This window comes from Choloepus didactylus, chromosome 24 (assembly GCF_015220235.1).
Source record: "Choloepus didactylus isolate mChoDid1 chromosome 24, mChoDid1.pri, whole genome shotgun sequence".
NCBI classification, from domain to species: domain Eukaryota; kingdom Metazoa; phylum Chordata; class Mammalia; order Pilosa; family Megalonychidae; genus Choloepus; species Choloepus didactylus.
The window spans coordinates 2,275,629-2,298,899 of record NC_051330.1 but is presented as its reverse complement, the minus strand read 5'-3'; the positions used below and the strand labels follow the sequence as shown (position 1 = coordinate 2,298,899).

At 50.2% G+C, this 23,271-nt stretch overlaps 1 protein-coding gene across 8 annotated transcripts; it reads left to right on the top strand.

Moving 5' to 3' along the window:
• Positions 1–1,141: 1,141 nt before the first annotated feature.
• Positions 1,142–23,035, top strand: MGAT1 (alpha-1,3-mannosyl-glycoprotein 2-beta-N-acetylglucosaminyltransferase). Of its 8 annotated transcripts, XM_037817750.1 has the most exons (6): positions 1,193–1,311; positions 2,223–2,662; positions 7,768–8,205; positions 17,896–19,139; positions 21,925–22,024; positions 22,116–23,035. In XM_037817750.1, exons 4-6 carry the CDS (start codon positions 18,018–18,020, stop codon positions 22,250–22,252), a joined length of 1,359 nt encoding a protein of 452 aa, XP_037673678.1. In that variant the 5' UTR covers positions 1,193–1,311; positions 2,223–2,662; positions 7,768–8,205; positions 17,896–18,017; the 3' UTR covers positions 22,253–23,035. The 8 variants fall into 8 exon arrangements, with proteins under 8 accessions (XP_037673677.1, XP_037673678.1, XP_037673674.1 ...); XM_037817749.1 differs by lacking the exons at positions 1,193–1,311; positions 7,768–8,205 and adding an exon at positions 1,142–1,159; XM_037817746.1 differs by lacking the exon at positions 7,768–8,205.
• Positions 23,036–23,271: the final 236 nt, after the last annotated feature.

The following is a 23,271-nucleotide window of genomic DNA, read 5'->3' as shown; positions in this document are numbered from 1 at the left end:
CAGCAACTATTGCATTCCTGAGTACTGAAAACTTGCAAGTTGTTCACTGCAAGACTGGAGCCTGGATTCCAGCTTTCAAAAAAATGGGGGTAGGGTAGGAGTGGGGAAGACGCTGCAAATCTGGCCACAGACTTGGCAAGATTCTACAACATGCCATTTAAGAGATGGCATATGAGTTCCAAAAATGAGTAATGGCTCCTCTTGGAGTCTGCTTCAAGTCATGACCAAGTCAGACCAATGGGATTTACTTAGGAAAAAGCAACCAGGAAGTTCTGAAACTGGGAATTCCAATGGTTGAAGGAGTGGAAAGGTTTCTTTGGAGCAGCTAGGTCTCGGGTGGTAAGAAAAAGTGTTAGTACTGGGAAGTGTCACACACGTGGACGCTGTGACTCCCTCTTAGTAACCTCGAGTAAACCTCTCTGTGGCTCATGGGGACGGTAAACGGTAAAATGGGTGCCTCTCTCCTTTTTCTTTCTCTTTTTCGACCCAAAGAAGATCCTGCCTCATCAACACAGCGGAAAAGAGTAAACGACGAGCGCAGTAAAACCACTTTCGTCTAGTATTGACACAGAACTCTCAGCACGGGAAGACGGAAACACAGGCCTTGGCCCCCTCTGAGTTGCTTGTTTCCCGCCCAGAGGACCGGCATCCGTAAAGCGGACCGGTCGCGCCCGGGCCTCTCTCCTAGAACCCGGGAAAGCCGGCGGTTGCTAGGAGACCTTAGGGCCAAGGGAAAGGGACCAGGTGCTCCGCGTAGGCCCGCCCCACTTCCGCGTTCACGGGACAGTTGGCCCCGCCCCGCCTTCCCGGCAGTCCGTGCGTCAGTCAGCGCGACAGGCCGAAACCCGCGACGCATGCGCTCTTCTAACCGCGCCGCCCGAAGAGACGCGCGCCCCCGCCCTCCGCGGTACTCTGTGCCCCGCCCCCTCGCGCGTGGCTGCCGCTCTGCGTCCCCGGCTCCGTTCTCACGCCTCGTCTTCAGCCCCCTGCACAGTGACTGTAGAACAATCTCAAGCCCTGCAGACACACTTCCCGTGCTCTCGCGGTGGTGGTGGTGGTGATGGGCGGAGGGAGTGGGGCAGAGAACGAGGGACGTGAGGAGGCGGCGGTTGCCGCGGGCGCACTTCCGGAGGCCGGGCGGAAGTGGCAGCGGTGGATGGTGGGCGGGGGACCGGAGCCAGAGGGGAGGGCCGGGCCGCCGGGGGTCGAGGGGGTGGGGCCTGGGCCGGCGGTGGGGACCGGGCCCGGGGCCTGGACTCCCACCTGGGGCTGGCCGCGACTCCCAGCCGACACGGGACTGGCGGGATCTAGGTAACGACCCGGCGCGGGTAGGGCGAGGGTCGTCCGCGCGTCGGGGGCGTGGGAGTCGGAGTCTTGGGAGGGTCGTCTCGTCGCCCCCCTCTCCCCTGAGCACGGGGCTCTGAAGAGAGGGGTGGGAGGAGTTAAATTTCTGAAGTGGGGGTCATGTGGGCGCCACGCCCCTACAGGAAGAGTGGGAATGTGTGTGTGTGTTTAGGAATAAACTTAGAGGGGAGGGGGCGACGCGGGTGGGCTCCAGAACTGAGAAATTGGAACACGGTGCGGCCACCGCAGGCGGGATTCGGGCCTCAGACGTTCCAGGAGAGTGCTCTCGGGAGTGGCCCCGGAGAGGAGTTTGAGAGAGGGAATTACATCCCTGGTACAGTTTTGGAAGCAGAAGGGGAGGTGAGGGTTGAAGAAAATGGAGCGAGGAATGAATGTGGAAGTTGCTAACATCTCGGTTCGGACGATTAAAACACTGAACCTCCTAAGACGCTTGGCAGACGCAGGGCGATTAGTGTGTGGCGCTTTAAACAGGAGGAGGACTTTCTTTTATATATTTCTTAGCAAAAGGACGACCTTATTTTATATATTTCTTAGAAGACAGTCTCCACACTCCATGAGTGCTTTTGGCTGCTCTTCTGCACTTAGAATAAGTAAGATCCTTATTTTATCCTGAGCCATATATGTGTATGTATATATAGATATATAAAGAGAGAAGGAGAGATGAGGTGACTGTTTTGAAGTGCAGCATGTGAAAGAAGCAGGTACTTCGTATAACTTTGTGGAGTGTTTAAGGAAGGGTTTTTGATGACAGCATACTAAAGGAATGAATTTATGGTAGGTAGGGAAAACTAGACAGTCTTAGAAATCCTTTTGGGTATATACTACAGTAGAGAGTATAATGCTTAAATATTCCATAGGTTGACACAGAGACCAGTCTCCTGGGCCATGCCAGTTCTTAGGCATGTTTCTTCTGATGAGCCCCAGCAGAAGACAGATGGGCCAGTCTTCACAGTGGATGACTTCCCCTCCCTGAGCAAGAGATGGGATAGTACCTGGGATCTGTCTGTCCATCACCAGACTCTGGGTGGTATGCCAGCTGAATGAGGAAATGTAACAGACCCCCTGGAAGGGGCCCTGAAGCCTGCAGTGGTGGAGGGGGGGGAGGGGACTGGACACACCCCTTCCCCCCCAGACTCCTCCCCTTCAAGGTCTGCTCAGCCATGGACTTTGGACCAGGATAAGAGGAGAGAAACTGCTCTTTGTTTTGTGGAGCGGATTTGGAAGTCTCAGCTTTGGAAATGGAGTGGTGATGGGGGTTTGATGATCTCCAGGGAACAGCTGAGAGAAGAAAAGAGAGGTAAGGCTCTGTCTCGTTTCCACTTGGTGTCTTGAAGCTCCTTTGCCCCAAGTGTTAATGGGGCATAGTTTGGGGTTCTGCCATTCAGGAGGTCAGGGTACCTCCTGTGCCCTGATGATAAGATGAGCACAGAGGAAGCTTCACTTCTGTTTCACTCTCTCCGGGTACAGACCTGTTCCCAACCTCTCCTAACGCAGGCAGGAGAGGTACCCTGTAAGGGATTGTGAGCAGTAAGCAAGTGAGGTTAGGCAAGGAGAACATGGAAAGAATCTAGGATTCTGAAGGGAGCTTGGATGAGATTACCTTTAAGGGTTTTTTAACACGGAGATAATAGGATTCCAAGTCAGTTTGACAAGTCTCTGGAATGGATTAACCAGGCAGCAGCTGGCTGCTCTGTTTCTGGAAGCTAGCTGAATAGCACTCCCTGAGGAAGTAGGAGATGGTCTAAATAATCTCCTAAGATGTCTCTCCTCCTGTCAGGGAGTTTAGCCATGAAAGCCAGGGAAAGAGCAGAGGGACAGAACACAGGTTTGGGAATCAGTAGGATTTATGTTCTGTCTCTGACTTTCTTAGCTAATGTGCAATCCAAAATATGTCAGTTAACCTCTGCAGTGGCCTCTTCATCTGCAAAATGGAGATAACTAGCTTTCCCATGTCTCTCACAGGTTGTTGCAAGGAGCAAATGAAAAAAGGATGGATTTCATAAAGTACCCAGAGCCATGTACCTGTAAAACAGTAGTGCTGGCATTACTTTATATGCTTGTTTAATTGTTGCATAGAGAGAAGCTCTAAGTAAGAGTTCTGTTCTTTTATGAAGTTTGCTGGCAGAAGCCTCAGATGTTTTTAATTAAAAGCCTGCTCTAAATTTGTCTCATCCTATTGCAGCTTAAACAATCCCTGGGTCAGGTTATAGAATCAGGCTAGTAGATCCCAAGGAGAAGTTAAATTGAGGGGGTTCTGCCAGTATCTGCCTGGGCCTGCATGCTGTCTTACAGCCCGCTGCTCAGTCAGCCGTGTGCCTTTTTGGGGTAGCAGATTAAAAAGGGTGGAGGGAGGTTTAAGCCTTCAGGGCCAAGAGTCTGGTTAGGAAGTGGAGCTTCATTTCTTGGAATGAGCTCTGGTGTCTTTCCTTCCTGGCCCATATTCTGATCTTCTCGCTTGCTCTCTAACATCTCTTAGCCCTTCATATTTTCACAGGCTGTGCTCCCAAGTAAAGCAGACCTGTTCGTAGTTATCCTCTTATCTCCTGTCCACTCGGTCCCTTAACTCACTTACCTATGCAAAATGCCTGTTTTCTCAATGACAACAAACAGTGGAAAGCAGGGTGGAGCTTTAGAGAGACAGTTTGGTCCGGTAGCCTGGGTGAGGGCAGGAGGCTTAGCTTCTAGCATCTTTCTGCCTCTCACAAGCTAACACTTGGGTCTCATGTTTATTGGGGGCTGGCAACAGTGACTGAGATCATCTGTAAGCCCCAAATCCTGTATTTATGACTTAATTCCTTTGTTGCATTTCTTTCTTTCCCCCCCTTTCTTCCTTCCTTGCTGTTGGAGTCCCTGACTTCCCCCGGTGGCCTGGAGTCTAGGCAGGCAGGCGGGGGTGGAGTCTCTGGCCTGAGTTCTCTCTTAATGCCTGGGGCCACCCCTCGAGGCCAGGCTGCTGCTTTAGAAGGTCAGTTCCTGATGACAGTCTTTGCTAGGCAGAGGGATGTGAGGTCCCAGGAAGCCTCCTCAGCCATCTCCGGGATCCTGCATCCTCCCCTGGAGGCTGTCCTGTCCTGTGAGTGCCTGGGGGTGCTTCGGAGCACTCCAAGTACCAGGACTCGGGTTGTATTTGTACAGTGCTTAGATTGTGTCAAGTGTCCGGTCTGTTGCACCCGTTTTCTCTCACCACATTGTTGTGAGGAAGACAGAGCAGGGATTATTTTCCCAGTTTGATATGTGAGGGGAAGCACAGAAGCTCTGAGAGGGAAGGACTTGCTCAAGAGTGTGGAGTGGGGAACACTGTGATCGCCTGCCCAGTGCTGGGCTGTGTCTGTGGCATGTGATCCGACAAGGGGGATCTGGATTCTGCTGCAGACCTCCCGGGAGAGGAAGGAACTCATTGCCTCTCTGGTAAGATGTTTCTTCCTTATGCTGAGCCAGAATTCCTTTCCCCTGCAACTTTTCCCCAAAAGCACTAGTCCTGCCTGTTGCCTGAACCTTCCCCAAGAGAGAACTCTCAAGACAGCCCCTGTCACAGGGGCACCAGGTGCTGGGGCTCCTTCCTCCCGACAGGCGCAGGCGGAGCCTCTTAGCCAGGACCAGCGACAGACTTGACCAAAAGGTGTGCGTGTGTTTTAACTGGATTCATATATCCCTTTCTTTCCTCTAAACAGGTATGTTGGTGGCTAACCAAAAGTTATGTTACATTTCACTGGCATTTCTCGGTGATTGTTTTACCTGTTTCTCCTTTCTTTGGCCTTAAGCTGAGTTCCTGGTGTTCCTGGTGGGCAGGGGATGTTGAGAGGAGGGGAGAGGCGAAACAGAACACTGATTTAAAACTTTGCTTTTACTTCTACTGATGGTTTCAAGCCAAGATACCTCCTAAGTTCAGAGCATGAATATTTTCCAAATTGTAAAACATTTCAGGGTTTGGGCATAGTTTGTGGGAGGGAAATTTTCTGCCACCATTTTCACTTTTCCTTCTCTCTCCAGTCCTCTTTTGGATAGTGGTGAGGGTAGGCAGCATAGAGATTGTCCTTTCTAGTTATGTCTTATCCTGTGACCAAACCTCCCATTTCTTTCAGTTTCTCATAATCCAATCCCGCTCTAATCCCTAGAATCCAAGCATCTGGCTCCTTGTTTCTGCCCTCCTCCTCCTCCCCCCCCAAATTTGGCACTCATTCCTCTGGCATTTTGCCTCAAACCAAATGTTTTCTCTTGCTTCCATCCAAGAAGTCAGCCTCTCCCTTTTCTCTAACCAGGCCCTTTCTTCTTGGGACTGTCCCTTGCAGTCAGGAAAGTTTTACTCTTAGATCTTCATGTTAGCCTTAGAATTTAGAGCCTTCTAAAGTAAACAAAGGACTGTAGAGATGGGATGTGAGTGATGGAATACAAATACTCCCTGTTTTAGTTTCCCAGCTGCTAAAACAAATACATACAATGAGTTGGCTTAACAATGGGAATTTACTGGCTCCTGCTTTCAGAGGCTAGGAGGCTGGCTTCTTCCCTGGGTTGGTATCTTCTGGCCGGCTGGCAATCTTTGGGGGTCCTTAGCTTTCCCATCACGTGGCAATGCCCACGGCAGTGTCTTTTCCTTTCACTTCGAGGTTCCATTGACTTCCGGCTCCTGGCGACTCCTTGTGGCTTTTCGCTCTGTGGCCCTCTCTGTAAGGCCTCCAGTAATAGGATTATGACCCATCCTGATTTACTTGGGCCACACCATAACTGAAGTCACCTCATCAAAAGGTCCTATTTATAGTGGATGTACACCCACAGGGATGCATAAGTTTAAGTACATGCTTTTCTGTGGTGCGTAGCTCCAAGCCATTGCAGTCCCCCATCCTGTTCTCCAGTAAACTGCTTTAGATGGAGAGGGATCATCGTTAGAGGTGGACTCTGACTTCAGGGGGTGGTTGGTCTCACCCCACCTTTCAACACCCCTCTATGGCCTTGCTCTTGGTGTGTCATTTTAGCTCCTGATATCTTAGACCTACCAATCAGTGTTCCTCAACTTTTTTTTAATTTTAGGAGACTTCATTGTTTTCCCCCTTGCCTTGACACGGAGTGTGAGTGTGCAGGGCACCCAAACCCCCCACCTCTTCATAAGCAATGCATAGAGAGGGCAGAGGTGCAGAGACATTGGCCATCGGCTGGCACATGAGCAGGGGCCTGAGTCTCCTGTCACAGTCCACACAGCTCAGTCAGAACTTCGATGGACCCACACACACCCACACAGAGCAGCCTTACTGATGTGTCAGCATAGGTGCTTCTCTCACCTACTCCTTCAGAGACCGGCTCTGATGCTACTTTTACAAAGATTTCCCTGCTGTCCACCATGTCCTTGTCATGCCAGACACACAGCACCATCTCAGAGAGCACTTGTGCTAGGGGTCCATGAGGAGAGGGAATGAGTGCCAGCTTTGGAGCCAGAAATCCCTGGGTTTAAAACCTGGTCAAGCCCTTCACTAGGTCTTGTGGTCTTCAGCAAGTTGTCACTTACCCTGAGCCTCAAACTCCTCATCTGTAGAATGGGGGTGATAACACACACTACAAAGCTGCTAGGGCTGCTAAAGGAGAGGCGAGGGAGGGTTGGGCAGGTGGAGGCCCTCAGTGCCTAGTGGCCCCTTGACAGTTTTCTTTTAGCTCCCTTCTTTGCAAGGTACTTTAGGACATGTCCTGCCTTTTGTTTCTCTGGAACTCAGCACAATTTCTGGTTTCATGCAGAAGAAAGTTAGTGAGCAAAGTCTGTCAGTGCCCCACAGTGAAGAGTTCTGGACTGCATTGGTCGTCTAGAACACTGGGGAGGGACGGGGGAGAGTCTGGTGCCAACAGAGTGTGTCCTGATCACATGGTAGGGCCATTCCTGGACTCATGCCTTCTTTGAAAGTCACCTGCCCTGAGTAGACAGTAGTTTCTCGGCTCCCCACCCTCACTTCTCTGGGTCAGATGGTGGGGGCAGTGGGTGGTGGGGAGCCCAGGCACCTGCAGAGTGTCTGTTGATGGAGGGTCTTGGAGGGAGCAGGGCTGGCAATGAGTGGGCCAAGCAGTGGGATTAGCAGACACCTGCGAGCCCTGAAATGTCTCACCCTCTGGCACCTGGGCTGCACAGAGGCCTGCTGTGGGTCTGGGGCTCTCAGCACCTTCCTCCACCCCCAGTCGGGGCCAGCAGCCCCTGGTCTTCTGTGTCCTTCCTCCTCCCCTCGCAGATTTTGCTCAGTGTTCAGGTCAAGGATATTTGATCTGTTGCTGAGGTTGCCCTCCCTTGATCTGCCTAGGTCCTGAATCTGTCCTCCCTCCTCCCACAACCACCTTCCTCTTCAAATTCCTTATCCTCCTCCCCTCTAAGTACCAAACTGATGCAGACTTCTAAGCTTTTTCGCCCCCTGTCCTCATCTTCTCTTACAGAGCTACCAGAAAAGGCTGTGATGGATTCCTTCGCTCCTTGGGTCTAGTTCACACCCTGGGGGCAGTCCTCCTGTCACCTCTTGCTGCTCTTTTACTCCTAACAGCTCACATTCCCCGCCCCCAAAGGAATAAAAAATTTAAATAAATAGAAGGAAAAGAAACAGCGGCTGGCCCTCTTCTCGTTTTGGCAGCAGGTGTTTCCTCCCTGGCTTCCTTTTTGGCACCCCGGCTACCTTTTTCACTCCCTGAGCCGTGCTGCCCGTCTGTTGCCCTCATCTCCGCAGCCTCCCGCCCAGGAACAAGCGGCCGGGAGTTGGCGTGGGGGGCCCTGGCCCTCGGAGCCTTGGACTGGGGTTCGGTGAACGCCCCATCCGGGCTGGCTCGTCCGCCTTAGAAAAGCCACCGCTGGGGCGGGCAGGGGGAGACACCGGGAGAGAGGTCTGTCGGATCTGGAGGTGTGGAGGGTGGGGGGGGGGCGACTCTCGGCGTGGCGCTTGGGAGTAGGGGCGCGCCCATCGGTAACAGTTGTCTCCGCAGCCGCCTCCCAAAGTTGAAGGCCCGGGAACACTTGGGCGGTCTAGACAGCGGGGGATGGAGAAGAGTCTGGGAGAGGAGGCGGGTCTGGACGGCGGGGCCGGCAGCGGACGCGCGGGTGCGGGAGGCCGGGGTGCGGGGCCAGAGGGGGCGCAGGCCCCGCCCCTCCCGGGGGAAGGGCCACGTTGCCCGCGGCCGCCCGGCCCCGCCGCGGCGCAGGAAGAGCTGGCTGGGCGGAAGGCGCCGGCGGCCGCGGGAGTGCCGGAGACGCGCCGGCTCCGGGGTCGTTCCGCCGCGCCCGGGCGGGCTGGCCAGCTTCGGACCGCGGGAAGTTGGCAGGACCTGGTGAGCAGGGGGACGGGGGGAGGCCCCCGGCGCCGGGTCCGGAGCGGGGAGCTGCCTCTCCGAGCCCCTGGCGTCCCCGAAAGCCCGGGTGCCAGGGAGCCCCAGTCTCAGGGGCTTGCCCGGGAGCGGCCCCGGCCGCGCGCCCTCTCCCCGGGCGGGGAATTGGGAACTTTGCGTCCTGCGCTCGGAGTCCTGGAGCCGCCGCGGGAGGCGGGCTCGGCGGCGAGGGGAGGCGGCTGTGAAAGTCGGCCGCAGGCGCCCGCGGGTGCGAGGCTGCGAGGCGCTGGCAGCGCTGGAGAGGGAGAGGGGTGGGCAGCGGGAGTGGGAGGCGGCCTTCCCTCACCGGCCCACCCAGCCCCCTTCCAGAAGTTGCCTGCGGTTCTTCGCTTCCGCCGTAAGGACAAAAGTGACTCAATATTGAAATATGAAAATTGGCAAGACAACTTTTTTCCCACCTGGTTGCTGACGTGCGTGTGGAGTGGGGGCTCCCGCGACGTGCAGGAGAGTGTCTGGAAGAGAGGCCGCCGCGTCCCAGCTCCGAGCTGAGCCCAGGGCCAGGCACCACCTGGTTCGCTCTTGCCGCCTCGTGTGTTGCATCTTTGCTTCAGACCGTCTTTCTTTTCTGTCGTTCATAGTACTTTTCAGACCACCTAGCCGTTGCTCTTAGATGCCTCAGAGGCTGCCCCCCACCGCGAATCCTTGCTGCCTGACCCACGCGGCTCGTGCGGTGGACCCCCGTTTCTGGGTCTCATTCTGACAAGAGTTGGCAGTGTGGCTAACTTCAGTGGCATGTGCAACAGATTGAACTCATTTCCTGTTTGGGGTATAGGGGAAATTGGCACCATGGTCTTCATCATCAGAGACCTTGGCGGTCACTGAGCCTTCCCTCATTTTACAAACTGAGGCACAGTGGGCCAAGTGGCTTGCCCCAGGTTCCCTGCCCTGCTAGTGCTCGACTGCCTGAATCCCAGGCCTTTATTCTTTTTGTTGCACTAGCATTATACTCTCCCTTAGGCTTTTCTTTTTCTTTTTTAGGATGATAACCTGCATTCTTTTCCTAGGTCTTATTCTCTAAACCCTTGAATTCTGTGCTGTTATCTTCTCTGGCTCCCTTTCACTTCTTCTGATATTACAGATTATGGTGCAGGAGACTACCAGAGGTCTAATAATGAACAAGAAAGCAATTCGTTTATCTGTGATGTATTCTATACTTTCTAGAGTTTTTAGGCAGGTTTTTTTTTTTTTTTTTTTTTTTTTTTTACAAACTAAGGCAGGGCACAGATAGAAGGGAAAGACTGTCAACATTCCCATCACCCACGTACGTAATTTTAGAGCTACGTATGAGCTTCTCCATTATTGTTCATGACTGGAAGTTGATTATCTAGTATTCGTTTGCCATGTAAGAGGAAACTGGCTGGAGAATACCATGGAATGAGAGTGTTTAGAAAGGGATCTTCTTCACATGAAGAGTCTGAGACCCATAGTGTTTGGTGGGACCTGCCCAGGGCCACCTGGATTTCCGCTGAGCATTTTATACACTAAAAAGGCTCACTCATCTCCCACCACAGTACGAGTGTCTTTGTACTTGGTGGTGTGGACCAGCTGTGTCACTTTCCTAAATGAGGTTGTGAAACTTTTAACAAACTTCTAGCAAATCAAAGCCAGTTTTGAGTCTGTGCCTTGCAGGCAAAAAATTAACAGCATATCAGTCAGGGATTTAGGGCAGCATTAAGCACTATTGTTTTATTTTAGAAAAGGAAGGAGTGGCAGATTGTATTTTTTCCAAATGGTCACACCCATAAATATCCCTTTCCACATGTTCTTAACAATTTGCTATTGTCCTCCCACCAAGCGGTGGGGTTTATGGTTCTTTTCCTTTGCATGTGGACAGGGCCTTGTGATTCCTCTTTCCACTGAATAAAGCAGAAGTGATCCAAGGCTGGGTCATTAAAAAGATACAGCTTTGCTTGGCTTGCTCTCTTTCTGGGGACACTCACCTTTGGAATCCAGCCACCACGTTAAGAGGAAGCCCAAGCTATGTGGAGATGCCACATGTAGGTGTTCCAGCCAGCAGCTGTAGCTGATGTCTCGGCCAACAGCCAAGATTAACCTGCAGACATGAGAGGATGATCCTCATAAGCTGCACTTTAGGAAAGTGACACAGCTTGTCCACACCACCAAGTACAAAGACACCTGCATTGTGGTGGGAGATGAGGAGTGAGCCTTTTCGGTGTATAAAACTGCAGCCCCCAGCTTATGAGTCTTGTAGCTGAGGTCCCAGAGATCCCGAGCAGAGATGGGTCATCTTCTCTTTGCCTCACTGTACAAATTCCTGATCCATCGAATCTATGAGAGGTAATAAATGGCTGCTGTTGTTTTAAGCCACTAAGTTTTTGGATAATTTATTTTTCAGCAGCAGATAACTAATGAGGCAGGGTCCTCAGAATTTAGTCTTGGGACTGGAGCATAGAGGGTGGGGAGGGGCACTTAGCCCATTTGTCACAGCTGTGTGGATTCTGTTTCGGTTACTTATTTCTGTGTAGCAAACCACCTCCACACTTAGTGACTTAAAATAACATGGTCATTTTATTAGTATCTCAGCTAGGCGATTCTCGCTTGTGGTCTTTCATGCGGTTGCAGTCAGATGATGACGGCCTAGCATCATCTGGAAAGTTTCTTCCCATGCCTAGTGGTTGAAGCGGGCTGTCAGCTGTCAGCTGGAATAGCTGCAGGTGTCCTGTCCATGTGGCCTGGGCTTCCTTGTACCATGGTGACTGAGTTCCAAGAACAGGCATGGCCGGAGCACCTGGTGGGAGCCGTGTTGCCTTTCGTGATCTAGACTCAGAAGTCACGTAGCATCACTTCTGCCATCATCCTAGGTCCGCCCAGAATCGGAGGGAGGGAACTTAAGGGGAGTGCCCCTCTTCAGAGAGGGGTGTCATTGTCACTGTGAGAAGAGCATGTGGCATGGGATATGTGGTGGTCATCTTGGGAGAATGTAATCTTCCACTTCATGCGTCTGGTTCCTTTTCTTCCTGATTTAGTTAATAATGCAAGCAGTTCTTCATCTATCCATTTGACCCTCACGTATGTACCAAGAATAGTGACGGGCGTAGAGTTGCGTAGAGTCATAGAGCCTTTTTCCTAAGGAGTAAGGCGAGAGCCAGGTAGGCCCATGGATTCTGTTACAATGTGGAGAGGAAAGATAGGTGTGGAGAGGGTGCTATGGGAGTACAGTCGTCGGGAAGCCGGATTCCGCCTGGGGTGTTGTGGAAGGCGTTTGTTGCCTTAAAGGTTGTGTGGGTGGCTTGCAGGTGGGGCTGTGGGTAACATTTTCAGAGTGAGGGACCAGCTGGAGCCAAGAGGCAGCAGTGTTCATGCATACTTGTTGGGAAATAAGTAGTCTGCTGAGGCTGAAGTACAGGGTCCATGGGTTAGTGGTTGGAAGTGAGGATGAAAAAGGTGTTTGAGTCAGTTTGTTGTAAAGGTCTTTTGTGTGTCATAATTTTAAGTTTTGAGTTTTATTCTGTGGGCAGTGGCTGCCTATGATGATTTTTAAAGCAGGTTAATGTTGTGACCAGTCATGTACTTTAGGAAAAGTGCTCTGTAATTTTATCTGGGAAGGTTGCTTAGAGGGAAGCAAGACCAATTGGGAAGGTACAGCAAGAATTCAGGCTTAAAACAGAACCATAATAAGGAAAGAGAATCCAGATTACAAGGTTTGAGGGTTTGAAATGGGATGATGCCAGTGAAAAAGCAACTTCATCTTTTTCATTTCATGATTCTGAAATTCTTGGGGCTAGGTGTGTTTCAAAACTTAGAATTTTTTGGATTTAAAAAAAGATGATCTCGTGCAGCACACCATAATCAAACATGTTAATTTTTCTGTAGCAAAATATATGAATAGTCGCATCAAGTGGGATAAATAAGGTCTATAAATAGCCTCACATTAGATCAGATCAGATTTCGTCAGATGAGGTTAGAGCAGCTTTTACTGCCAAATGAGTTTAGAAAACTTGTGTTTTTCATTGCTTTTTGTATTTAGGAATTGCAGTTAAGGGATTATGGATATGTGTGGCAGCCAAATGGCAGCCAGTTTTAGGTCGTAGGCAAATCTTCTGAATAGCAAAGAATCTTAACAAAGCAGCTTGGCAGTGCTGGTGGAGCTGGACCCCTCCTAGAGTAGCTTGCTTCCCAGGGGGTTTGCCAGATGTTGACCAAGTGATTCCACTTGCACTGATGGTTGTGAAGTGGAGCTGGACCTTACATAGTCCAGAGGCATCAGGGAACATGTCCTGGCAGAAACTGTCCGGTCAGAGTGTGTCAGTTAAAGAAGACGGAGAAGAGCAGAGGAGACATGTGCAAAGGCCCCCAGGGTGGCCTCAGGTGTTTGAGGACAGGACCAGAAGAAAGTCTAGTAGAGTAAAGAGAGCCACTGAGGAAGTGGGAGAAACGAGTGGCTGGCTAACTTTTCCCTTGTCCTCTGCAGACACTGTTCTAAACACCCGACATGAATTATCTCATCTAGCCTCACAACAACCCAGTGAGGCGTTCTGTTACAATTTCCATTTTAGAGGTGAGAAAATTGAGTCTCAGAGATTTGAAAAAACACGGGGTGATGCCAAGCATTGGCCTCAGGTCGTCTGGCTTGCCCTTGTGCCCTTGTACTACCTTCCCTCCCCACGGTGGCCTGAGCAGGACAGAACAGTGATTTCTGGAGGAGTGGGTTGGCTCTGCTGGCCAAGGTCTGTCCTTTTGGGCACTGCAGTATGTGTGTGTGCTTGTGTATGTGCACACATTTCTAACTTACAGACAAAGCTGAGGATCCTGTCCTGGAAAATATATGGATAAACAGTACGAAAATTGCCATGCCTTGGGACTCTGGGATGAGTCCCTATGGAGAAGGGGGGAGGGGGCAGAGAGCAAGGGTGTCTTTTTTTTTTTTTTTTTTTTTATGGGAAGAGGAATGAGTTCTGTTTTAGAACTTACTGGAAAGGTCCTTGGGGTGGATTTTAAGGACCTGAGGGCTACCAGAACCAGACCGGAGTAGTTTTTCTGTGGGTGATCCAGCCCTTTTATATGTTCACAGACTTGGTAAGAATCCAGACCACTAAGGGGTAAGTGAGATGATTAATCTGAATGGGAGAGAGAGGTGTTGAGGCCTAGGTTTGCGAGTGTGAGCCCCACAATTCCAAAGTCGAGAGAAGAGGAAGGCATTTACAAAAGTAATCTGAAGGGTAACAGAGGACGCGGTCCCTTGGGGTTTTGCTGCCAGTCTGGAGCGCTCGCTAGCCTGAGGTCGCCCTTCTTAAGTCAGCAGCGGGCGCACTCATCCAGCTCCGAGGCTAGTGGAGCTCAGTCTCTCATCTGTACCCCCATCCCTTCAAGTGTCGACAGTGCCCAACCTAGTCAGGTAGGAGGCAGAAAGTTGGAGAAGAGGGAATCCTGGCCATGAAGTTGGAGGGAAATTTCCAACACTGATTACATCCAGAGGCGGTGTGAAGAAGAAACAGGAAACCTTCTGTGCCTCTCTTCTTCCAGGAAAGCCTAATTGATGTATTTGCCTTGATAAAATGGGAATTTAATGATGCAGTGAAATGGAAACATACTTGAGGTTTCAGAAAAGACTGGCCTTCTGGAGCTGCAGGGTGGTTGGCTTCCTGGAAGAAGATGGTGGTGGCGGCAGCTGGCAGGGGTCAGGGGAGTGGACTCCCAGGAAGGAGAGAATCTAGGACATGTAAGAGACCCTTCAGGATCAGCCCTTTGAAACCTGACCTGCTGCCTTGGGAGCCCAGCAGTGCAAAGATTAGATCTGGGATCCAGGCTTTTGGCCAGGATTAAAGAACTGGGCTGTGGAGCAGAGGTACCTGGGAGAGCAGCTGGTCCAAGAGGATAGCATGCCTGGATGTTTGGGTTGTGAAGGGTTGAGACCAGGAGGCAGGAAGGCCAGGGAGCATGGAGTGGCCCAGGAGTGGTGGCTCTCTGGGAATTGGAGGGTGTTTCATATCATTTCAAGTAATGGAATCCGGGGCCATGCCTTTTTCTTGTTGGATGCGTGATCCTGTCCCTTCCCAGGGCCTGGCAGAGCGCGGATGCCTGTCGCTGAGTGATTGAGGAGGTCAGGGCAGGTGGATTGTCCCCGGTTCCCCGTGACAGATGTGCCCAGCTGGGGCCATATTGATGGCCAGGACAGTGCACAGCTGTGGGCCGTGTCCTCATATTTGAATTTCTTAAAAAACGTTTCACTTGAAAGTAATTTTAAAAACTTACAAAAAAAAATTGCAAGAATAAAAATGATATAAAGACATTTATATTCTCTTTACTCAGATTCACCTATTGTTAACATTTTACTGTTTGCTGTCTTTCCATATACATAAAAAAACGATTTTTTTTTTTTTTCAGAACTGTTTGAGATTGCAGCTATCATGGTCCTCTACCCCTAAGACTTAAGTGTGTATTACCTAAAAATTGGGATATTCTTTCACATAATCATAGTATGGTTATCAGTCAGTTTTCACTGGCACAGTACTTTAATCTACTGTCTGTATTCCAATTTTATCATTTGACTCAATGTCGTGTTTTTTGAAAAGCAGCTGTATCAGGTATAATTAACATACAATAAGCAGTTTTGATATATACACACACACACACCTGTGAAACCATTGCCACAATCAAGGTAAACTGATCTATCATCCCCCACAGTTTCCTAATTCATCTTTGTAATACCTCCCTCTGCCCTTCCCTGTCCCTCTGTCCTCAGGCAACCACTGATACGCTTTCTATCACTCTGGATTATAGAGGTTTATATAAACAGAATCATACTGTATATACTCTTTTTTGGTCTGGCTTCTTTCCCTCCACACAATCATTTTGAGATTCATCCATGTGCTTTGCGTGGCAAGTTTATTCCTTTTTTTATTGCTAATAAGTATTCTTTTCTGTGAATGAACTGCAGCTTGTTTTTCCATTCACCTTTGGATTGTTTCCAGTTTTTGGTGATTATGAATAAATTTGCCATAAACATTTCCATGTACGTTTGTGTGTAGACGTATGTTGTCATGTCTCTTGAGTGTTTACCTAGGAGTGGACTTGTGGGTCAGATGGCAACTATGTTTAACATTTTGATGAACTTCCAAATTGCTGTGGAAGGACGTTAGCTCTATAACTCATACCATTACTACACTTATTACCTCAAAATGAATCATAGACCTAAATGGAAAACCTACAACTATAAAACTTATAGAGGAAAATAGGGAAAACATGTTTGTGATCTTGGATTAGGCAGAGATTTCTAAGATACAAAGTTAAAAGCATGATCCATAAAAGAAAAAACAAAACAAAACCTGATAGTTGAACATCATGAAAATTAAGAATTTCTCTTCAGTGTACACTTTTGAGAGAACAGAAGGATACGTTCTTGAATTTTTGCCAGTAAGTTGGGTGATAAATGGTATCTCAATATAGTTTTAATTTGCATTTCTCTTATTATGAGTGAAGTTGCACATCTTTTCATAAGCTTAAGGGCTATTTTTATGTCTTCTGAATTGCCCTTGTCCTTTTGCCCATTTTTCTATAGGAGTTTTGGAATTTTCTCTCCTCAGTTTTTAAAGGTTCTTTTTCTATTGGAGTATTAGCACTGTATTTATGATGTGTGGTGTAAATATTTTCTCCCAGTTTGTAATTTGTTTCTTGACTTGGCTTTTAGTTTTTTAGTTTAGTTTTAAATGTGTTTTATTTTTAAGTTGTGAAAATTATCAGTCTTTTATTGCATTTGGCTTTTGAGTAATAGTTAGAAAGCCTTTCCCTACACCCAGGTTATAGAGGAATTCACCCATGTTTTCTTCTAGTGCTTGCATAATTTTATTTTTGTATCTAGAGCTGTGATCTGTTTCAAATTCATGGGTTTGGGTTTAATTTTATCTTTTTCCAAATGGCCACACAGTTATAACACTATTAAAAAAGACCATCTTTGTCCCATTAGTTTTAAATACCACCTTTATCATACACTGGATTTCCATGTGTAGAGTCCACTTCTGGACTTTAATTCTATTCCTTTGAACGGTCTATTTATGTACTAGTTCCACAAAAGTTTTAATTCTAGAGGCTTTGTAGTGTGCAATATTGTAATAACTTCATAACTCATTTTCATTATTTTCTTGGATATTCTTGCAAGTTTAGTTTTTCATATGAACTTTAGTGTCACCTTTTCTAGCTTCATAAAAAAGTATTTTTATTGAGATTGCACCTGACATTTTGATGACATTGAGATGATCTGACCAAGAAAAAAGGATGCTCAAGTCTTCATTTGTGTCTTTCAGAATTCTAGTTTTCTTCATAAAGGTTTCTAACATTACTTAAGTTTACTCCTAAGCATTTTATCATTTTTGTGGCTATTGTAAATAGGGTTTACTCATCTGTTATTACTTCTAATGGGTTATTATTTGTGGTTATGAAGATTATTGATTTTTTATGTTAATTTTATATTCTGTTAACCTTGCTCAATTCTTTGATTGGGTTGGTTTTACCGTTGATTCTTTAGAGTTGCCCGGCATATTCTCACAGCATTAGCAAATAGAGATAGTTTTGCTTCTTTTCCAACTCTTTTGCCTTTAATTGTTTTCTCCAGTCCAGCTGCATTGGTGACGCCTCCAGCTGAAGGATGAACAGTAGTGGCACTAGTGGGTATCTTGGCCTCGTTCCCGGCAGGAGTGTGACTTCCTCTAGTGCTTCCTTATTAAGTAAGCGGCTGACTTGAGCACTGAGGTGTGATATTTTATTTTTTAAACCAGTAATCTTAGGGCAGTTTGATGTGATGAATGGGAGAATGGGAGGCAGATGGTCTCACCCCTTCCTGCCCACCGCCTCCCCCACCCCCTAATTTACAAGCTCTGGATGGTAAATGGGAAGCAAGGAAACAAAATCTCTCAGGTCGGGAAGCGGGAGTTGGGGTTCCTTTGCTTCGTTTCCCTCCACCATCATCACTGTCTGCTCTCCCCTCAAACATATATTGCTTTTCTAGGACTAACTCATTTTGGAGTGGTGGAGCAAGTCCTCGTTGTTCTCTTCTCCCATGCACATTGATCCCCCAGATTAGGGAAGGGGCAGCTCTTCTCTGAGAGCACTCTGGAATCAACCTCTTGGCCTCTTATTTTTTGGCTCGTTCTTGCCCCTTGCATTCCTCCCCCACCTCTGGGGGGTGTACAGCCACATGCCTTTGTGGTGATGGCTCTCTCTCTCTCCTCTCCTTAGGTACATGGCTGCTTCCTGAGCCTGGATCCCAGAGCAAGCATCCCTAGGACGGTGGGGTGCCGGGTGAGCTGAGGGCGGCCTAGAGCCCTACCCTTGCCCTCGCCTCCCCTGTGGGGGCCAGGATGCTGAAGAAGCAGTCTGCAGGGCTTGTGCTGTGGGGCGCTGTCCTCTTTGTGGCCTGGAACGCCCTGCTCCTCCTCTTCTTTTGGACACGCCCAGCACCTGGCAGGCCACCCTCGGACGGTGCTTTCGATGATGACCCTTCCAGCCTCACCCATGAGGTGATCCGCCTGGCCCAGGACGCCGAGGTCGAGTTGGAGCGCCAGCGGGAGCTGTTGCAGCAGATCAGGGAGCACCATGCTGTGTGGAGCCAGTGGTGGAAGTCGCCCACCGCGGCCCCTCCTGCCCCTCCGCGTGTGCCTGTGACTCCACCGCCAGCTGTGATCCCCATCCTGGTCATCGCCTGTGACCGCAGCACTGTCCGGCGCTGCCTGGACAAGCTGCTGCATTATCGGCCCTCGGCTGAGCACTTCCCCATCATCGTCAGCCAGGACTGCGGGCACGAGGAGACAGCTCAGGTCATCGCCTCCTACGGCAGCGCCATCACACACATCCGGCAGCCCGACTTGAGCAACATTGCTGTGCCACCCGACCACCGCAAGTTCCAGGGCTATTACAAGATTGCACGGCACTACCGCTGGGCCCTGGGCCAGATCTTTCACAGGTTCAAGTTCCCAGCGGCTGTGGTGGTCGAGGATGATCTGGAGGTGGCGCCGGACTTCTTCGAGTACTTCCAGGCCACCTACCCGCTGCTGAGGGCCGACCCCTCACTCTGGTGCGTGTCTGCCTGGAATGACAACGGCAAGGAACAGATGGTGGACTCGAGCAAGCCCGAGCTTCTCTACCGCACAGACTTCTTCCCTGGCCTGGGCTGGCTGCTGTTGGCCGAGCTCTGGGCTGAGCTGGAGCCCAAGTGGCCCAAGGCGTTCTGGGACGACTGGATGCGTCGGCCCGAGCAGCGGCAGGGCCGGGCCTGTGTGCGGCCTGAAATCTCCAGAACGATGACCTTTGGCCGCAAGGGTGTGAGCCACGGGCAGTTCTTCGACCAGCACCTCAAGTTCATCAAGCTGAACCAGCAGTTCGTGCACTTCACCCAGCTGGACCTGTCATACCTGCGGCGGGAGGCCTACGACCAGGATTTCCTTGCCCGTGTCTACGGTGCTCCCCAGCTGCAGGTGGAGAAAGTGAGGACCAGTGAGAGGAGGGAGCTGGGGGAGGTGCGGGTGCAGTACACAGGCAGGGACAGCTTCAAGGCCTTCGCCAAGGCCCTGGGCGTCATGGATGACCTCAAGTCGGGCGTCCCCAGGGCCGGCTACCGGGGCATTGTCAGCTTCCTGTTCCGCGGCCGTCGCGTTCACCTGGCTCCCCCGCAGACCTGGGACGGGTATGATCCTAGCTGGAATTAGCTCTGCCCGTCCGCCCCACCTGGGCCCCGTCCTGGGCCATAGCATAGGCTGAGCCAAGGCTGCAGTCTTCGGGCCACATCGTCCTGTGTGTTTCCCTCTTGGGTCCATTTTTCATTTTATTTTTCTCTAGAGAGTGGCATTCGAGTGCACATTTGATAGGGTGAAGGTTATTCTCCCGTTCTCAAGGGGGTCAGACCAGGGGAAGCTTTCTGGGGTATGTTGGAGGTATTGGGCAAGAAAACAGTGTGTGGTTGGGGGAGACGTGGGTGTGTTGGGGCCAGAAACCTCTGTGTTCAGAGTTTTCTCCTAGAACATCTGCAGAGAAGTTGTCAACTTTAGCTCTCTTGACCAGGCCTCTTCTCTGACCTGACTCTTTCAGCGAGGCATGAGCTCCACTCCTGTCCCTGCCCCCCTTCCCATCTTCCCCCAGTGGGTGAAAGGGTTGGATCTGAGGCCAAAATGCAGCTAACCAAAGGGGTTTCACCATTGGGCTGGGGTGGAGCTGTGGAGCTGTCAGGGTTTCCTGCCTCCGCCTCGTCGCTCTTCTTCCACTCAGGTCCTTTTCCCATCTCTCCTTCTCCCTGTGACCTCTCCTCTCTTCTTTCCCTGAAGCCCAGAAACTTGTGATTCTAAGATGAAATGTTGAAGGGGAAAAGCCAGGTGTCTCTTCAGCTTGTCACCGGCTGTGGGGGACAAGGTGGTGGAAGGAGAGTCTCAGTTGTGGCTGGGGCAGCCCTCCCTCATCTTTTCTCAGAGTGACTCTAGCCCCCCTTCCTTTTTGCTGTAGGAGGGTTTGGTGCTGGCTTGATGGGAGAAAGATTTAGCTCCCCACGTCCCTTTCTTTGCCCTGGGGCTCCGTGACAGGCTCCTTCCTGCAGCCGTGGCTTCCGGTGGCTCTGTGTCCTCAGCATGAAGTAGAATGGCCGAGACCAGGGCCGCTGAGGCCCTGTGCCAGCACCTAGGCCAGCCCCCCCCCACCCCATTCATTCCCCTATCTTCACAGGTTAGGAAGCAGATGGCAGTGTGGAGAGGAATTTGTGTTTTTTTTTTTCTTGCTTGACCTCATGAAAGAAAGTTGAAGAAGTTGAAGTTACAGAATTATTTTCAAAAATAAAGTAAAGGCTGAATTGTCTGAAAAACATTTGTGTGTGTGTGTGTGTCCTGGAATAGGAGGAGGGGATGGAAAAGGGCATGAGGGGTGGGGAAAAAAGGGAAAGAAGGGAGAACAGGGGCTGGAAACACGAAAGGCCGGGCAGGGCAAGAGGAACTGGACAAATTGAAGGAGGGAAAGCAGAATGGTCGGAAGATAAGAGTGGAAAAGGAGAAAATCTGGGGAGAGCTGAGGAGGGGACTGGGTGTGAAAGAAAGGGTGGGCTTGCAGGGGGAGAGGGCCCCGAAGACTACAGTTCCCTCCTGTTCATCTCCAGGGGTGGGCTGTGGGCCCCACAGTGGGTCAGCTGCTGAGCCCACTTCCAGACAGAACTCGGCCTCTGACCTGGGTCGGTCCCTCATGGGACTTGTGCTTTGTGCCGGGCACCCTCTGGTGGACCAGGCAGCATTTATTGGGCCCTCTCTCTTAACCTGCCAGTGAGCCCCAGATGCACATCTGATGCTGGGCTAGGCTGTGGCAGTGGCATTTAAATTTGACCATGACCCCAGTGAGAATGCTTTTTACACTGCCATCCAGCACACACGCACACACACACACATACATTACAAGCAAATATTTACTGAAATTTATTTACCCTTGTCATGTGCAAATCCTTCTGATCATTTCTGTTCTGTACTAATTCATTTTGTAAAAAATGATGCTTGTGATCCATTGACTTGATTTCATTAGTGGGTTTGAAAAACCTTAGGCCAGATGAGTTTATTGACAGAAACAGCTGGAGAGCTTCACACTGGATGGTGGCTGTGGTCTCGGGGGTTGGGGAGGTGGGGTGGGGTGGCTGCCTGGCCACTGGGGGAACAGCTCCTACCTCACTTCTGGAATTTGAGGTTTGGGAATGGAGATTGTGGTAAGGCAACCAACTTTCAGACATTTATTGAGCTGGTTTTGCCTTCCTGTGTTGCTCTCAGATGGATTATTTAGCCTTATTTTGGGGGAGGGAGATGGTCATTATTCATAATTTGCAGATAGGAAAACGGAGGCTCAGAGCAATGCTGGATTACATCTGATACACTTGAGCCAGGAGCACTTTGGCTCATGGTCTCTGGGTTTCTTAGCATTTTGTTTTATTTAACAATTGCTCACCAAGTGCCAAGCATTGTTCTGAGTGCTCTGCGATTAATAGAAATAACTCCTTTAATCAATTACTCAGTGCGGTCCGAGAGGGTAAGTACTGTTACAGCTCCTGCTGGCAGCACATGGAGGTTAACGTCTCCAAGTTCACACAGCTGGTGAGGTGGAGCAGGATTTGAATCTGGGCTCTTTGATTCTTGAGTCCATACAGTTACCCACTTCTTGATGCTGTGTCCATTAGGCCTTAACTCTCTTCCTCCAAGGCCTTCTTCCTGCCTCCCTCTGCAGCTTCACTTACACCTCTGGTTTCGTCTTCCTCAGGTGCCAGGTGTTGGATGGTGCTTGACTGCAAGGCCAAGCAGCAGGTGGTCCCCTGCCGTGGAGGGAGGCTGGAGCAGACGTCCAGGAGAGACTGCAGAAGGTCGTGGGGGTGGCTTGGGGTCCTGGTGGGAGTCAGGAGGACACTTAGAAGTATCTTGATGTTTAGTTTCTCTTTTGATGCGTATCCCCAGGAAGTCACATTCAGTGGACCAAGGCATTGGCAGGTTGCAGTTCATATGTGCGTGACGGCTGCCTCTTAGGAACCACGATGCTCCTGTGGATGACAAAGCAAACGGAAACACCCAGTGTAAAAGCTCCTCACCACTAAATACCTAGAGATCTGCTAACCTTGAATTCAGAGATTTAAAAGACAATTTCCAAAGACATCACCCAGTCCACGGCCCTTCCCAGGCGAGGTGGGTCCTACCTGGAGGCTGTCACCCACTGGTGTGGCCCGTCCTCACTGCAGGTGCCCCAGTGAAGCCGGGTTACCTCCACTGGAGCGTCTGTCAGGATGGTGCATGTTAGACTCAGAAGCCCCCGCAGAAGCACTGCGGGGAACCCAGCATTGACGGGGCCCAGCAGCAGCTCTGGGGCTGCCTGCACCTCTCAGCCTTGGCTCTTCTCCTGCTGCCGGGTCCCCCTTTCCTCCCCACCTACCAGTCCTGCCCCTGGCTCTTGGTTCCTCGTCACTTATGGCTCCAGGGGCTTTGGGACAGGTATTTGTTTTCCCTCCGGGAATGGCTTGGCCTTTGCACTACTTTATTTTCTGGGTCACTGGTGGGAGCTCATTCATGGAGTAACTGACCCCACGAAGGAGATCCCCTCAGCTGAGATGGGTGGAGCCTGGCCATGCCCCCCTGAGTCTTCAGCTGACTTCCCCTTGAGGGCCGGGCCATGGGCCTGAGGGCAGGCCGAGGAGGCAGGGAGCGGAAGGCATTTAGGTGTACATTTGATGCCTCTTAAAATGAAAATTTTATTACAAAAGGAGTAAATGTTCATTTTCAAAAATCAGAAAACATAAAAACTTTCATATTTCCACACTCCCTCTCATTGTTGCTTACACCTTGACTGTACGCCCTACTAGGCTTCTTTCTTATATAAACAATAAATAAAACATTTATATATGCCCTATGTATTGTTTTATAACCTGCCCTGGTCATTCAGCAGGAAATTATTCCATGTCAAATATTCACCTTCAACATAGCTTTAATCATTTATCCTCTTAAATATCTTTAACAAATACACTGGGTTTCAGGCTTTCTGGCAGGATCTCTGTAGAGAACTGGTTTGCCACTGTTGCTGGATTTAGGCTTCCAGGTTTTTGGCCATGCCGCGAGAAAGAAT